The 16060-nt window shown below is 44.1% G+C and overlaps 1 protein-coding gene across 2 annotated transcripts in view; it reads left to right on the top strand.

The window, feature by feature from the left end:
• The window catches only part of farsb (phenylalanyl-tRNA synthetase subunit beta), a 31814-nt gene extending 16179 nt beyond the window's left edge, over nt 1-15635 (top strand). The window contains exons 17-18 of one of the 2 annotated variants that reach the window (XM_015952146.3): nt 13769-13916; nt 14728-15635. In XM_015952146.3, the coding sequence (XP_015807632.3) occupies nt 13769-13916; nt 14728-15505 (926 nt within the window). In that variant the 3' untranslated portion in view covers nt 15506-15635. The remainder of the gene's footprint in view (nt 1-13768; nt 13917-14727) is intronic. The other variant, XM_054742955.2, reaches the window with a different exon arrangement.
• Nucleotides 15636-16060: the final 425 nt, after the last annotated feature.

Raw genomic sequence — 16060 nt, 5'->3', positions numbered from 1 at the left:
CAAATGATTAGTTGTAGATGGACTAAAGATTAAGTTTAAAATCGGATAAAAATATGAAAGTTAATAAAGAGTCCTAACTAAAAGTAGTAACAAACCTCAGTGATGTATACAATAACCTACTTCTGATCTGGCTGAGTCCTTTAAAAAGCATCCTTAATAAAATAAACAGAGCTGGCATCCATGGGAGAGGGCTGAGGCTCAAAGCTCTGCTGACCCAGAATAAGACATGTTCCCTAATCTCTCCAAAGAAACATTGTCCGGGGGTGTTTCACAATGTCAAGGCGCCTTGAATACAAGGACGCCGTCCGTCCTTGGTCAAAGAGAACGGTTAAATGAAACAGATGCACCTCATGAGACACATGAGGTAAAGTAATATTTTATACGTGTACGTTTCATTATAAATGTATTACTTTTATAATTGTCTATATATTGGTTAAATTAAATGTGAGCGAGTTACTACCTGCTAGCCACCAAAGCTGCACCTACGTAGCAACTAACCAACCATAGGTAACTGCTTTGGATCTTAAAACAATATTTATGCATCAGTCCAATCGCTACAATTAGTTGACGTACATTTAAACTAGAAATTAGCCCCTGAAGTAGCTGCGGACTCATGATCTGCCATCCTTTTGAAAATTCAACGCTGTTCTCTGGGAAATGTTGGACAGAGAGAAGGCAATAAGACACCTCTCATGTATCTTCAGACAGCTAGCTAAACGGCTAACAATCGGAGGACAGACACAGTAGCACGCGAACGTTGGAGCACACCAGTGGCGGCTGGTGAAAAATATTTTTGGTGGGGCTGTGCTATTTTTTATTTTTAAACAAACTTGTGCTTTCTGAGCTTTGTGCACAACTTCACTATTTCCTGAATTAAGCACAGCTCTTTTATTTCCTCATCTTAGGTGTGTTCTTGCTGTGTCTTTGTAAATCCATGCTTTCGTTCTTTTTTAAACACAGAAACAGTTTTGTTTACCTGTTTGTAGCTACGGTTTCGCCGACAGCTGCCGGCTTCTTCAGGCTGACGCTGATGGTGGCGCGTCACTTCGCGTCACTTACACGCTGGACCACGCATGGGACTGCATCGTCGGAGAGGGGAGAGCGGGCAGTAGAGGGCGACAACGTCCTCTGCTGCCCGCAGATAAACGGAGATGGAAGTGACGCGCCACCATCAGCGTCAGCCTGAAGAAGCCGGCAGCTGTCGGCGAAACCGTAGCTACAAACAGGTAAACAAAACTGTTTCTGTGTTTAAAAAAGAACGAAAGCATGGGTCTTTTATTTCCTGTCTTACATCATTGGACAAACTGATTAATCCAGGTGTGTCTGACTATTGTCAAACTGCCTTGCGGACCAAGGTTGAAAAATACTGCATTAAATTGCGCATACAATAACATGACCATAAATGGTAAATAGGCAATGCAAGAGGCAAGTAACAAAAACATTTTGTTTAATTTCAACATTTGAGTGAACACCAAAAATTATGAGCAGGTCACTGTTACAGTAATGGTAGTAAACACCACTTAGACAAAATGCCAGAAATTTACACTGTTAGGACTTATGGAAAGTGGAAACACTTTCATAGGAAATAATGTCATCAGTATCCTCTTACAAATGTCATATTTCCCACTTTTTGGGACAAATCAGAAATGTTTTATTGTCCCAAAAGCTGGGAAATTTGTTTGCTGCAGCAGAAGTGTAACGAGTAAAATGGAATCAGATTGATGTATGTACAAATTTACTTGAAATACACATTTACATGATTAAATATGTATAATAGGTATGTGTGTTGAAATTAGTTTTTACAGTTATTGCACATTAAACATGTTATTAAACAAATGTCCCGGTTTGTGGGACAACCAAGGATTTCTGATTCTGATTGTCTTGTTTACAGAAATGTAATGTACAGCTTACCTCTGCACCCAGCTGCTGTTCTCCCTGTCCAAACGTCCTCCGTTTCTTTGTTGGCTGCTGCACTGATGCGCTGCATTCCTCAGTCAGAGAATGAATGGGGTCCCCAATGAGACACAAGTTCCACATCCACCTTCTGTGGATCCCAGCCGTTTTGAATAACAAACACAGAAAGCAAAATAACGCATTAGCGTGATTGCATCCAGCTAGCCACTGCTTCCTGGTGTACCAATTTTGGGAGAAGCGTCGTGTGTACAGTTTACCTCTCTCCTTGTCCTACTGGCTTATCTTTACGTCGGGCTGATCTGGTCCAAGCTCTTTGACATTAAGTTTTTCCACCATAGTTCTCCTCTCGAACGGATACTGGAGAAGAGACCGAACTGAATTCAGTGGCTGCTGAGATCCGGTATCCTGGTTGTAGGCTCACTGGCGTCCATGTCTGCGTCTGCTCCATGTGCGTCACGAGTCACGACCAAAAACGTGCTGGAGTCGAGACTCTCCGAGTTCTACCGAACACCAACGAAAGCCTTGGCGGTAGCTCTATCGCCCATCATGCTTCTGAAACGTTCTGAAACAACGTCGACGCTGATTGGATACATTCCCATTCCTACCCTTTGATTTTTCTTGTCAGCAATTGGACAGCTGGTCTCGTCCAGTTTGGGCGATTGAAAAACAGCACACAGCCTCCACCGCTCGGCAGAGACCGGCAGAGACAGGCAGAGACCAATATATATATATCTATATATATATATAGATATATATATATGATTTATTTTTGTTACAAAACACACAATTACCTTAGAATATGTGATTATTGTTAATTTTATTTTATTTTTTTTAAATAAAAATTAAAAACAGTGGGGAAACTGGGAGGGTGGCACCCTATCGCCCTCTACTGGCCAGCCGCCACTGGAGCACACCTTGGTGTTTCCTGATGACGTATCTCCTAGGCAACCGGGGCGGGACCAAGGCATCAAGGCAAGGTTCCTTGACATTGAGAAACACTGTGGGGCTCCTGGGTAAAATTCTATTGGTGGACTTGACAAAAGCAGAATGTTCTCAAAACTGTGTATTCTCTTCCATCTGGAGTCAAACTAACACTAAAACATCACCATAGCGACAGTCAGACATGGTGGTGGTAGTGTGATGGTCTGTGGCTGCTTCAGGACCTGGACCACCTGCTGTAAGTGATGGGACCGTGAATGCTGCTCTCCAGCAAAACACCCTGAAGGACAACATCTGACTTTTGATCTTAAAGTCACACTCGATGAGTTTCTCTCTCCTAGTGGTTGAAAGAGGAATTACAACGGTCATAAATGACCCTGTTGCATCCTAATGTAGCTAGTACTAACAATGAGCTAATGCTATCACAAGCCAGCTGATACTAAAATAAACCACAAAGTACAAAGATCCACACTGTTGGACAAAAAGTATTTCTTTAGCTCCCTCAAACCGGTGTAGGCTGCGCCGATGTCCACTCTGCTCTGTTGTTTGCATCCAAAGACAATACTTTTACTTCCAGGCTCCACCATGATGTCCAGATATAAACAAATCAAAATTCTTGCTTTTCTTGTACTTTTTGGTGGTTGGTGAATTGTAAAAGCTAACTGCTAGCCTTTATTAGCTTTATTAGCTCCTGTCACAGTAAACCGCTATTGCTGTAAAGCAGGTAGAGAGCTCCTACTAGTGTACCTACCCAAAGCTTAGCTAAACTGTTAACTGTCGTTTCTGGTCGTCAGAGGGACGAAGTTTCTGGCTCAAGAACAACTGAAACAAGTCTGAAACCAGAAAGTTGTTCCAGGGCATTCATGCTGGAAAACACTCCAGTGTGGCTGAACGCAAATATTGCTGCCTCAGGATTTTTCTTTCGGTACATGCCTCACGATACGATCATATCACATATGAATAAGATAAATTGCACTAATTTGCCAATAAGATATATAAATATATACTTTTTTTGCCCTTAAATGACGTCATACAGCCAGTTAAAATCAACTGCTTCTAAATGTCTAACAGTGACACTCAGTGCAAAGTCTATGTAAAAGCAAATGTCTTACAAGTGCTTTAGTTACACTCTTATAGCAAAGTCCATGTATACAATCGTTGAAGTGCCTTACAATGACATAGTTTTAGTGCAACTTCCGCCCGGCTTCTGTCAACAGACAACGTGTTTTTGTTTGCAGAAGCCGGGCGGCTCTTGCGTTTTCCACCGCTGAGTTATATTCATGCGCCATGCAGCGGCGGGTTACTGCAGTGCTTTGTTGTAATATAGTCCCAAGTCTAAATCGGCTCCTGCAAATCCTTCTTGTTACCTCTTACTTTCATTTGCAGTCGACATGGTTATTGAGCTCAACGAGAATAATTGGTGTCATTATTGAGTCTTTTGCAACCAGAATGCTACTAGTTCCCATTCACTTCCATTGTTTATGCTAGGCAAAGGCAGACGGACGGCTGCCAGACCAGGAGGATTACTGCGCTGGTCACAAAATGCTTTTTCGCCCTAATCTAACTCTGGGAAATGTGGTCATAGACAAAAGTTCACTTTGAGGTGGAGTTAGGGCTGGGCGATATGACGATTTTAGACCGTTTTACGATCTACACATCTGACGGTCTGTCATTTTTGAGAGACCTTTTTATCACGATTCACAGCTCTGCTGTTGAATTTCTGCCTCTGAATGAAAAGGGAACTTACCCCAGTCGAATGACACGCCTTTGTTTGACCCTTAACCAATCAGAGTGAGTCATAGTAATATATTAGTGCCCCGCTTGTTTTCACCTGTGTGTGAACTGTGAACAATCATGGCTTCGGCTGCGGCTGGGAGCGACAACGAGGTTTTCATTCCGAAGACCGAGCACCGATTCACGTCATTTCAAACGGTGCCTCGTTTCGGTAGCCGTCCTTCATAACGAGAACTTGCCAAGAAAGCTGTGCATACGCAAGAGCGTTATGTCGTCGGTCCCTGCGAGCGAGTTGTAAACAGAGCAGCATGGTAGAAAGAAGAACGCACGCTAACGCTTGGGTCCACTTCACTAAATGTGATGGGTAACTGGGTGATGAAACCAGCGACAGACAACGATCTAAGTGAGACATCCTCATCTTAATCTGCTCCGGTAGATAAATAAATGTTTAAGATAATGTTACCTTGATATGTTAGCGTTCGCTTTCTCCTCGGAACTCCGAATTTCCGACTAGAAGAACATGAACGCGCTCTAGAGTTTGGCTTCACTTTACTAAATGCGACGGGTGATTGGGTGAAGATGAAACCAGCGACAACGATCGAAGTGTGAGGCATCATCGTTTTAATCTGCTCCAGCAGTTAAATAAACTGTTTAAGATAATGTTAGCTTGATATGTTAGCTTCCATTGCCACCGTTGTTATCAGCTAATGGTGCGTTCGCTTTCTGCTCGGAAATTCTAACTTCCCAGTAGGAAAAATCACATGAACAAAGACGGCCAAAGGAATGAAGATACACAGTAAATTTAGTTCACAGTAAAGATGTTTGCTTCAGTTTAATTATCAGCTTATAAAACTACAAGGACGATGTTAAAATACAAACAGTTGAATGTTATTTATCGTGATATTTATCAAATATTGTTATATATTGAGAAAAATATATATTTAATTATAAAAGAGAATTAAAATATGAAACACTCAAAAGTATCGAAAATTGGTACCGTTAAGTACCGGTATCGATTCATAGGTACCGGGAATTAGTACCGAATCGATTCAAATGTCAAAGGTACCCATGCCTATCCATTATATGGAACTGGTTTGGTTTTTCACCAGATGACAAAGAGCAGCGAAACGTCATTTGCAAAGTTTGCAAGGAGAGCGTCAAGGCAAGTGATGGCAACACCACAAACTTGTTTAATCACTTGAAAAGAAGGCATCCCAAACAATACAATGAGAGCCAGCTGGCAGCTAAAGCTAAAAAGCCTGCGGCTGCAGCGGCTAGTGCTTCTTCCAGTCAGCAAACGCTAACAGAAACACTCTCAAAACTCACTCCTTACGACAGAGACAGCAGACGATGGAACAGCGTGACAGATGCAGTGACGTACCACTTGGTTAAAGATTTGTGTCCCGTGCGAACAGTAGGAGCGGGATTTAAGAAAATGATAAAAACATTGGATCCGCGCTACAAGTTTCCCAGCCGCAAGTATTTTTCGAACACCGCCATTCCACTCATGTACGCTGAAAGCAAAGTGAGCGCTGCAGAAAATATTCAGAATGCGCAGTTTTTTGCTACCACAAGCGATCTCTGGTCCAGCCGCACATCAGAGCCGTATTTGAGCTTAACTATCCACTACATGAGCAATTGGGAGCTGGATAGTATTTTGAACAAGTTAATGTTTGCACAATACGTTTGCAATTGACATGTTTGCACTTTATGTTTACGATTTTAATTTATGTTAAGTTACTTGAAAAATGAGAAAAACTGATTTTTCTAATTGTTTCTCTCAGGGCTTTTATCATCTCTGGTGTGAGTTTAAAATATAAGTGTGTTAGCACTGTGTTGATTATCCCTAATATGAATAAATGTTTGTTTATTCAATGTTTCTCTTCTTTAATACGCAATTGAAGTTATGCTATTCATGGATAAAAATTCGTGATAAAATCGAAATCGTGATCAAATATTGGAAAAATCGTGATATTCTATTTTTGCCATATCGCCCAGCCCTAGGTGGAGTATCCCTTTGAAGGTCAGCTTGGTCTTATGTTTGACTTCCCAGGTTATGATCTTGGTGCTTGTTTGCCCCAAGAGGCGCTCTCTCTCTCTCTTTCTTTTCTTTCTTGTATGAATGAAAAATCTAATTTTGCAGCTTCACCTCCTCTCCATCGCTCCACCCAACTCTTAATTCTTCTCTTGCACGAGTCGAGGGTCCCAAGGTTAGAAGTCTTCTGTTGCTCATACAGCCGAGTCAGACAACAAATCAATGTTCTGGAGCACGTGTCAGACACGTGGCCCACGAGATAAATATCAAAAATATATTAAAACTGACCTGCTGGCTGATTTTACCGCAAATACTACAACTCCCATGATGCTTTGCGGCATCAGCGCGGAGCCGACACGCCCCCTCCTTTGTGTTTTTTCCAGCATCCGCTGCCGGTGTCTTCAGCTCCGCTGTCTCGGACAAACTAAACTCCTCTCACTCAGCGCCGAGTTCACTCAGCTGTTTTCTGACGTTAAAGCCCAGAAACGGAGATTTTAACCGCTCAGTAATGTGTTCATGACTGAAAGATAAAGTTTTCCAACTAACTTCCAGACAGAGCTGATATAACTCCAGCGAGCAGCGACACGCTCAAACCAGCACGACTCTGTGACTGCTGTCGTGTTTCCTCCCCGACACACAACAATGCGGTCAAGCTGCTCAGACATGTTCATCAGCACAAACCTATGTGAGCACCTGTTGTCATCTAATGTTGTCATTATTATGATGAAGATGAACAAAACAACATGAGTCTCCTCCTCATCTCAGATCAACCCCATGATGCAGGTATCTGGCTGGAACAGGTGAGCATCACAGTTAACCAGTGGAACAAACTGAGCTTTAAATATGTTGGTTTTATGCTCTTTTTCTGCTCCAAAACATGAAAGTTAACAGGTGAGATGTTGCATTTTCATTTAATATAAAATGATATTTTTATTTTGTTGTTGGCCCGTGAGAAAAGATTTAACCTACAGTAAACAGGAAGTGGAAAGGCTGCAGATAGATGAATAGAATAGAAAATCCCTTTATTGTTCCTCAGTGGGGAAAGCTAGACGTCACAGCAGCGATGACACATTACAGGAGAAAAAAAGGAGAATAAAAAATAAGAAAAATGAATAAACAAGAAAACATAAATCCTGAATAGATTTTTAAAATGCTGATTATACCACAAGTAATGAATACCACTGATGCCTTTTATTTAAAAATGACTTGCTCGTGTGTAATTTGGTTATTCCACATTCAGTGTTAATGCAGAAATAAGTTTGTTTCCAAATTAAAAGGTTCTAAATTGCATACATGTTGATAAAGAAAATATTTGCTGTCACTTTTTCAAAAAATATTAAATTTGGCCCGCGACTTTGTCCCAGAGTTTCATTTCGGCCCCGTGTCAATTTGAGTTTGACACCCCTGCTCTGGAGTATGGATGAAGGAGAGATTAGAGGAAAAGCTGAAGGCAGACGGGGAGGAGATGAGGCTGTAAGAAAAACAACAGAAGGTGTGCACCATGACAAAGACAAGGTGTGAGCTGGAGAGAGTAAAGTCTGCAGTGTGAGGGAGAACCTGTGAGTCCCCACTGTGTTGATCTCACACACCCCAGAGCTGAAGTGACATCACTGTTTATGAGAGCGTTTCCTGATTTCTCCACACTCTGCACCATTGGGCTAGCACCACATATGTCAGCGTGTCCTTAACCCCATTACAGGGCCACGACCCCGTCTAAGGGCTCACCTGACACAGTCCTTCCTGAGGATGTGTCCATCAGCACTTCAGCTACCTCACCATCACTCAGGGGGAAACCGTGTCTGCTGAGCTTCCGCCTCTCAGCATGGAGAAGAGACGACATGAGTCAGGGGAGCAGAAGTACAGCCAAAACGGACAGATGACTGTGTTTCACTTAACAACCGTGTCCAATGGAAGGTCCCGGTCCATTCAGTAGGGTAGCGTAGCGTCCATGATCATGTGACTTTTAGCTCTTGCTCCCCTTGAGATTAATTATTGACCCTTTAATGGATGTTCTGTTGAGTCTTTTTAGATATTTTGAAGTAGTTAATAAATAATCTGAAAATAAAAACGTCCACCCTGACGACTGTCAACAGCTGAGGTGTTTTAAATCGTCGTCGTCGTCTTCCTCCGCTTATCCCAGTCCGGGTCGCGGGGGGCAGCATCCCAACTAGGGAGCTCCAAACCGTCCTCTCCCCGGCCACCTCCTCCAGCAGGACCCCAAGGCGTTCACGGACCAGATTGGAGATGTAACCTCTCCAACGTGTCCTGGGTCGACCCGGGGGCCTCCTGCCGGCAGGAAATTCCCGAAACACCTCCCCAGGGAGGCGTCCAGGAGGCATCCTGACCAGATGCCCAAACCACCTCAACTGACTCCTTTCGATCCGGAGGAGCAGCGGTTCTACTGTGAGTCCCTCCCGGCTGAGCCCGGCCACCCTATGGAGGAAACTCATTTTGGCCGCTTGTATCCGCGATCTCGTTCTTTCGGTCATTACCCAAAGCTCATGACCATAGATGAGGATTGGGACGTAGATCAACCGGTAAATCGAGAGCCTGGCTTTCTGGCTCAGCTCCCTCTTCACCACGACAGATCGGCTCAGCGTCCGCATCACTGCAAACGCCAAACCAATCCGCCTGTCGATCTCCCGATCCCTCCTACCCTCACTCGTGAACAAGACCCCAAGATACTTAAACTTCTCCACTTGAGGTAGGACCTCTCCCCCGACCCGGAGTTGGCAAGCCACCCTTTTCTGGTCGAGAACCGTGGTCTCAGATTTGGAGGTGCTGATCCTCATTCCAGCGGCTTCACATTCGGCCGCGAACCTACCCAGCAAGAGCTGAAGGTCAGAGCTGGATGAAGCTAGGAGGACCACATCATCCGCAAAAAGCAGTGATGAGATTCTCCTGCCACCAAACTCGACACACTCCACACCACGGCTGCGTCTAGAAATTCTGTTCATAAAGGTTATTAACAGAACCGGTGCTTTAAATGTTCCATAAAAGAATGATATGGGCTAACCATCTCTCTCTCTCTCTCTCTCTCTCTCTCTCTCTCTCTCTCTCTCTCTCTCTCTCTCTGTCTCTCTGTCTCTCTGTCTCTGTCTCTCTGTCTCTCTGTCTCTCTGTCTCTGTCTCTGTCTCTCTCTCTCTCTCTCTCTCACGCCTGTGCATTGAAGCTAAATGAAACACCAAATTTAGTTTGTCATTTAAAGTTTAGATTAAATCAGGGCTGCACAATGTATCGTTAATATATCGTTATCGCGATATACGCATGCACACCCCTGTGCATATCGCAAAGAACAGATAAATATCGCAATGAATGGTCAGCTCAAATGTTTGCCACACATAATGCATTCTGTCAATCAAACAGAAGTGTTATGTGTTTTTAAACAAATCAAATAGAGCTCTTAACCCATTTGGCCAATTGGGTGGGTTCTCATAGGTTAGATGCCCGCCCCCGAGGCGGGCAGCACATCATTTTGATGGTTAGCAAACACCTGAGTTAGCTTTGTTTTGCTCTTTCTGCTGATTCTGTTTTTCCCGGGATCCACCGATCGCCTTTTCTTTTTCCCTTTCCTCACATCTTTTGCTTTTCTCATTTTAATGATTTTATTATTTCTTTTTTTTCTATCATTTTTGTTCCTGAGTTAAGTTTTTATTTATCACCAGTGATATCGTCATCGTAATATTATTCTATATTATCGAATATCGCAGGTTTTCCTAATATCGTGCAGCCCTAGATTCAATCAAATAAACTCAAAGTAATAAGATAGTAGGGTTGTGCATCGGATATGACCCTTATTCTTCATACGGTGGGATTGGATATGTTGGCGTTTGATTGAACATAAATTAGAAGGAATAAATTTAGGAATATGTTGTTACTGAACAACTTTAGAGGATAAAGGTTCTGCCGCACACGGCAGCAGCAAACCTGTCACAGTAGCTGTTAAAACACTCTTAATGACTTTTGCTGCTTTAAATCCAGCATTCTAGTTGATTCTGCTCTTATTAATGCTTCAAAACAATGAAAGAACACAGATTTCAGGTATGTTTGTATCTGCTGTCTGGATTAAGCAGCATGTTCTCTTTGGAATCAGAAATCCTTTGGTATCAACAGCCTGTCTCATGGTAAAAGTTGGAGGAGAGTAGGTGGAAAGCTTTCAGGCATAAGTGGAGGCTTTTCATTGACTGACTGGCAATTTAGGATTTACCAGAGCTATTTATATGGTTGCCATGGGATCCCACTCCAAGTACAAGCAGGTGACGCGTGAACTGACGCAAGCACACCTCAGTGATGTGTCTGTAAAAGACACGGAGCGGCCGAAGTGACCACTAGAATCTCCCTGCTGTAATTATTCAGCCATGGTGATGAGTGGACATCCAGACCGCGGACTCTGGAACCCATTATCAACACAGCGTGGGAAGAAGCAGTGCATTATGGGACCGTGCCATGTTGGTGTATGTGTGTAGGGGTGGTTGCCATAGCAGCCCCTGTATCTTGTTATCTCATGACAAGCAAGTCCTTCAGTCTGTCTGACTGAACTGAGCGGTCAGCTGGGGTGTTAATGGTACCTTTTGGGTCCATTTAGACTTCATGAATCATGGTTAGTGGTTTGGGCGATGGTGGCACAGGAGTGCTCGCCCCGTAATCGGAAGGTTGCAGGTGGTGGTCGGAGGGACCGGTGGTGCCTGTGTACGGCAGGCTCGCCTCTGTCAGTGCACCCCAGGGCAGCTGTGGCTACATCACCACCAGAGTGTGAATGTGTGTGAATAAGTGAATAGCTGACTGTGTTGTAAAGCACCTTGGGGGGATTCTAGGACTCTAGAAGGCGCTATATCAAATACATGCCATTTTACCATGGTTCTTTAGTATAGTTTATCTCTCTAGGGCCCAGGGGTGCCCAATCCTGGTCCTCGAGATCCCCTATCCAGCATGTTAGAGGTTTCCCTGTTTCAACACACCTGACTTGAATCAGTGGTGATTAGCAGTGTTCTGCAGTGCCTGAGTAGCTGCTGAAGAGAAGCTGATTTAGCCACAGAATCAGCAGGGTGAGATATAAAACAAGCTGGATAGGGGATCATGAGGACCAGGATTGGGCACCCTTGTCTGACTAGACCGATTTTTGTTAAGTAATGTAAAACTAAAATTCCTCTTCACTGAACTGTATCAGCCTGCCAAATGGTTAAAAATATATTTGTTGTTTTTTTGCCTTAGCTTTTCTTAAAGATGCTAAGTCAACCTCTGGCGAAACAAAGCTCTGGTGAGTCTACTTCAGCAGGGAGAACTCAGCCAGAGGCGAAAGTAGCTTCAGGCAACAGGATTTGGAGTCTTAATTCGTGATATTTGGACATCTTGATTGGCTAACAGCAGTCTAACTCTACCACTGACTGTTTGCTCTGCAACGTTGATGTTTTGTCTCTTCTGCCGTGTGGTGGAGTTGCTAATGTTAGCGGTTTGAGACGTTCTCTGCTGTTTCCTGGACACTAAACCAGCAACTGCCCCGTCCTGAGTCAAAACGAGTGAGTCCATGAATGTTTGTGACAGTGTGACGCAGGTCTGTCATAGTCCTAGAGTTTCACCATCTTTTTCTATCAGAAGCTAATGCAGGTGATAGGTGTAGGAGACTATTTTCATGTTCAGCCTACATGATGAACTCAGAGGGACAGATCATTTTCAAAAATAGTTAAGAAATGGTTTCTCAGTGAAGAACCTCTTTAACTCCAGAATGATGTGAAGCATCAGATGAATTGTAATTATTTTCTCTTTGACACAAAAATGATAAATGACCCTCACTTGTATAGCACCTTTCTGAGTCAGAGGACTCCAAAGTGCTTTACACTACAGTGCATCATTCATCCATTCACAAACACATTCACACCCTTGTGGCCATTGTAGCCACAGCTGCCTTGGGGCACACCGACAATTACAAAGGTAATTCCAAAAACGTCATTCCATGCATTTGGGAAGAAGGATTCAGGTCACCCAAGAACCTTTATCCTAGCCTGGCCTGCCAGACTCCTCTTCTGTTTAATTCTGCACAGAGAAAGAATCTGGGAGCTCTCCTATTCCAATAACCCCACCCCCTGAGAACTCTCACCGAGCCAATCAGCGCTGAGCAGCACCAGACACTTTCTCTGTGCAGAATTAAACGGAGGACGAGTCTGGCAGGCCAGGCTACCTTTATCCAGCTGTGGGATCAGGGTTAAACTAATAAATACATAGTATTAATAAATAAAGGTACCTAAACATCCTCCCAGAGGAACTCCTCCTGTTTGGTGATGAACAATGTCTTCTTCAGCATGATGAAGCACCAGGCCAGAAGGATAAAGTCAGAAGGGGAACGGGGACAAAACAGGTCCAGGAAATTCCTCAGACTGTAATCCCATTTATCTCAGGAGCCAGTTGGAAAAACACAAACCCACAAATTCTGACAACTCCAAACACGGATGAAGAACGAGCTCCATCAGTCAGGATCTTGACAAGAGGTCAACAGAATAACAAACATTGCCAGTAAATAAATCAAAAGCCACCAGTAAAACGGTTGTTTGGTTAATAAAACAAACAGGTGTTGGTTATGTTGCTGCTGCCCCCCACCCCCTTCTGAACATTCTGGCATACAGCTGAGCTCAAAACCCCACATTTGAAATTCCTGAGTTATTGGTCCACAGTGGTGACAGTGGCTGTGCTGGTTATGTGAGATTGGCACAAACAAGAGAGCTGCCATCACGGGGCTTGAATTTGGGTTTTAATCACAACATAATGACTCGTTACGCTCACCATATAAGATGGTATAATACGTCTGAGCTCGCTCTAACTGGTGCTCATATTTTCTAACATGACCAGGTGGTTTTGCTTTTGAATGAAGCAACGGATGCAGGTGTGATGGTTGTGATGAACGTGGGCGAACAAAGAATGATCGAGAAGTAAAGCAGCTTCACCCACGCTCATCACCTCTGTGGTGCACAAAGGCACAGAGAGAGCTCATAAGTACTGAAAAGAAGAATAAACCTGAAGGAGAAAATAGGAAAGGGTTCAACAGAGTATTTTATAATCATTTGATCGATTGACCTGATTGATTTTTGCTCCTCAAAGTTTATATACCCCCAGATTAGAAAAGGTTTAGTGACGTTTTGTTTGTTTTGGTCCAGATTCCACCTTTTTCCCCGGCCGCTGCGCTGAGATCTTTGTTTGTGGGAAGAGTGTCGGCCGCCTGGGAGTCCTGCATCCAGACGTCATCAGCCACTTTGAGCTGACCATGCCCTGCTCGGCCCTGGAGATGGACATCGAGCCCTTCCTGTGATTTCCCTTTCCTAAAACTCCATCACAAACCTCCACAGCAAAGTTTTATGAGCCAACAGTACTGCTAAACGAATCTGATTCTTGTTGTTCGGTTGGTGATGAGGATGATTGGGTTGCATGTGAGAGCTGAACTGTAAAAGCATGTTTCTGATATATGGTAACAAGGCTATTTTTATCAGAACCATTAAAACTAACTGGAGTTGTTTGTGAGTCTGTGTGTGAAGGTTGGTGCCTGCCTGCTTCTACGTTCAGGGTATCCGCAGGTCCTTAAAAAGTCTTAAAAAGTCTTAAATTTTCTTTGCCAAATTTAAGGCCTTGAAAATCCTTAAAAATGACAAATAATCCTTAAATACAGTTTCCAAAGGTCTTAAATTACCAAAGACCCAATAAACAAGATTCTTTTATTTCTATAAAATTTTCGTGAATTTTTAGTTAGTGTTTAGCATTTTTTGTGTACGATGTTGGCGTAAGCGGAACCGTACACGTTCAGTTGGTTGTGAAAGGGGGCTATTTTTAGATGAGCATGTTAGCTGGTTAAGCTAGTGGGAGCTTGCGCCATGGGGAAGTGCAAGTTTAATGGTAACTGGATGGCTAATCCCACGTTCGCGACTTGGTTAGCACAGATTCCAGGCAATAGCTGGAAATTTTAGCTTAAATTTAATTTTTAAAAATAGCCTTAAATGTGGCCTTAAAAAAGGTCTTAAAAAGTCTTCAATGTGTCTCCCTTAAACCTGCAGATACCCTGTACGTTAAGCTTTTGCCTTGTGAGGGAATGAAGCTCAGTGACCTGTTGCTTTGATTCTTTCAGTGGCCACACAGCAGAAACCTTCCTCACACATGACGTCCCCATGCAGGAAGCCGTGCAACACCAGTTCGTAAAGTGTGTTGCATCCCAGCAGACCCTGCTGTCCCACCCACTGTCCACAAAAACTCTGTTTGGAGACATGAGCACGCAGGTGGGCCTTAAAGCACTCGACGACTTCCTGGCAGACAGAAGCTACATTGAGGGCTTTGAGGCATCCCAAGCTGACACTGCCGTGTTCGATGCCATCCCCTCCCCTCCCCCTCAGACCTTCTGCCACCTCCGACGCTGGTACAACCACATCAAGTCCTTTCAGCTGGAGAGAACGCGTCTCCCATCAGCCAAGGCTCAGTTTGTTCTCCCAGAGGCACCTCCCACCTCAAAAAACGACACCAGCGAAGACGAAATCGACCTCTTCGGTTCCGACGACGATGAAGAAAGCGTCGAGGCAGCTAGAGTACGAGAGCAGCGCCTCCTAGAGTACGCTGCCAAGAAGTCCAAGAAGTCACCACTGATCGCCAAGTCTTCCATCCTGCTTGATGTCAAGCCCTGGGACGACGAGACGGACATGGCGAAGCTAGAGGAGTGTGTCCGCAGCATCGGCATGGATGGCCTGCTGTGGGGGCAGTCCAAGCTGGTGCCAGTGGGCTACGGCATCAGGAAGCTGCAGATCGGATGTGTTGTGGAGGATGATAAAGTGGGCACGGATCTGCTGGAGGAAGCCATCACCGCCTTTGAGGAATATGTTCAGTCTGTGGATGTGGCTGCCTTTAATAAGGTCTGACTGGGGACTTTCTGGTGCTAGCTTAAATGCGTTTGAAACGATGTCGCTGAATCAGGTGTTTAGGAGAGACTTCTTTTCCTCTGAAGGGGTTTTGTACTTGTTTCAGATGTCAAATAAATTACTGTTTGAAGCTTTTTGGAGTGTTCTTTAAAAGTTCACACAACTCCTTCATCCTTATATTAATCAGAAGCAGTCGCTGGCGTCACTAGCTTTTCATTTCGTTAGGAGGTACTCTGACTTTGATCAGCGTTGTTCCTGGAAGGTGTTAAAAACTCTGCTGGTGAAATCTCTGGGCACACACCTTAATGACCTGATCAGCAGAATGCAGCTGTCCATCCGCTCATTTTCATCTGCTAGTCCGGGTCACAGCAGAGAGGCCCAAACCTCTCATTTCCCTGGCAACCGGGACCCGAAGGCATTTCCTGACCAGCATGTATGCGATCCCTCCAACGAGTCCTGGGTGGAACTGGGGATCTCCTGCTGACAGGACAGGCCTGAAACACCTTGGAGGCACTCAGGAGGCACCCAACCCCCCTCAGCTGCTCCTCAACACAG

Source organism: Nothobranchius furzeri, chromosome 13 (assembly GCF_043380555.1).
Source record: "Nothobranchius furzeri strain GRZ-AD chromosome 13, NfurGRZ-RIMD1, whole genome shotgun sequence".
In the NCBI taxonomy this organism is placed as follows: Eukaryota; Metazoa; Chordata; class Actinopteri; order Cyprinodontiformes; family Nothobranchiidae; genus Nothobranchius; species Nothobranchius furzeri.
Note: the sequence above shows the minus strand (reverse complement) of the source record. Positions and strands in the feature narration are given on the sequence as shown.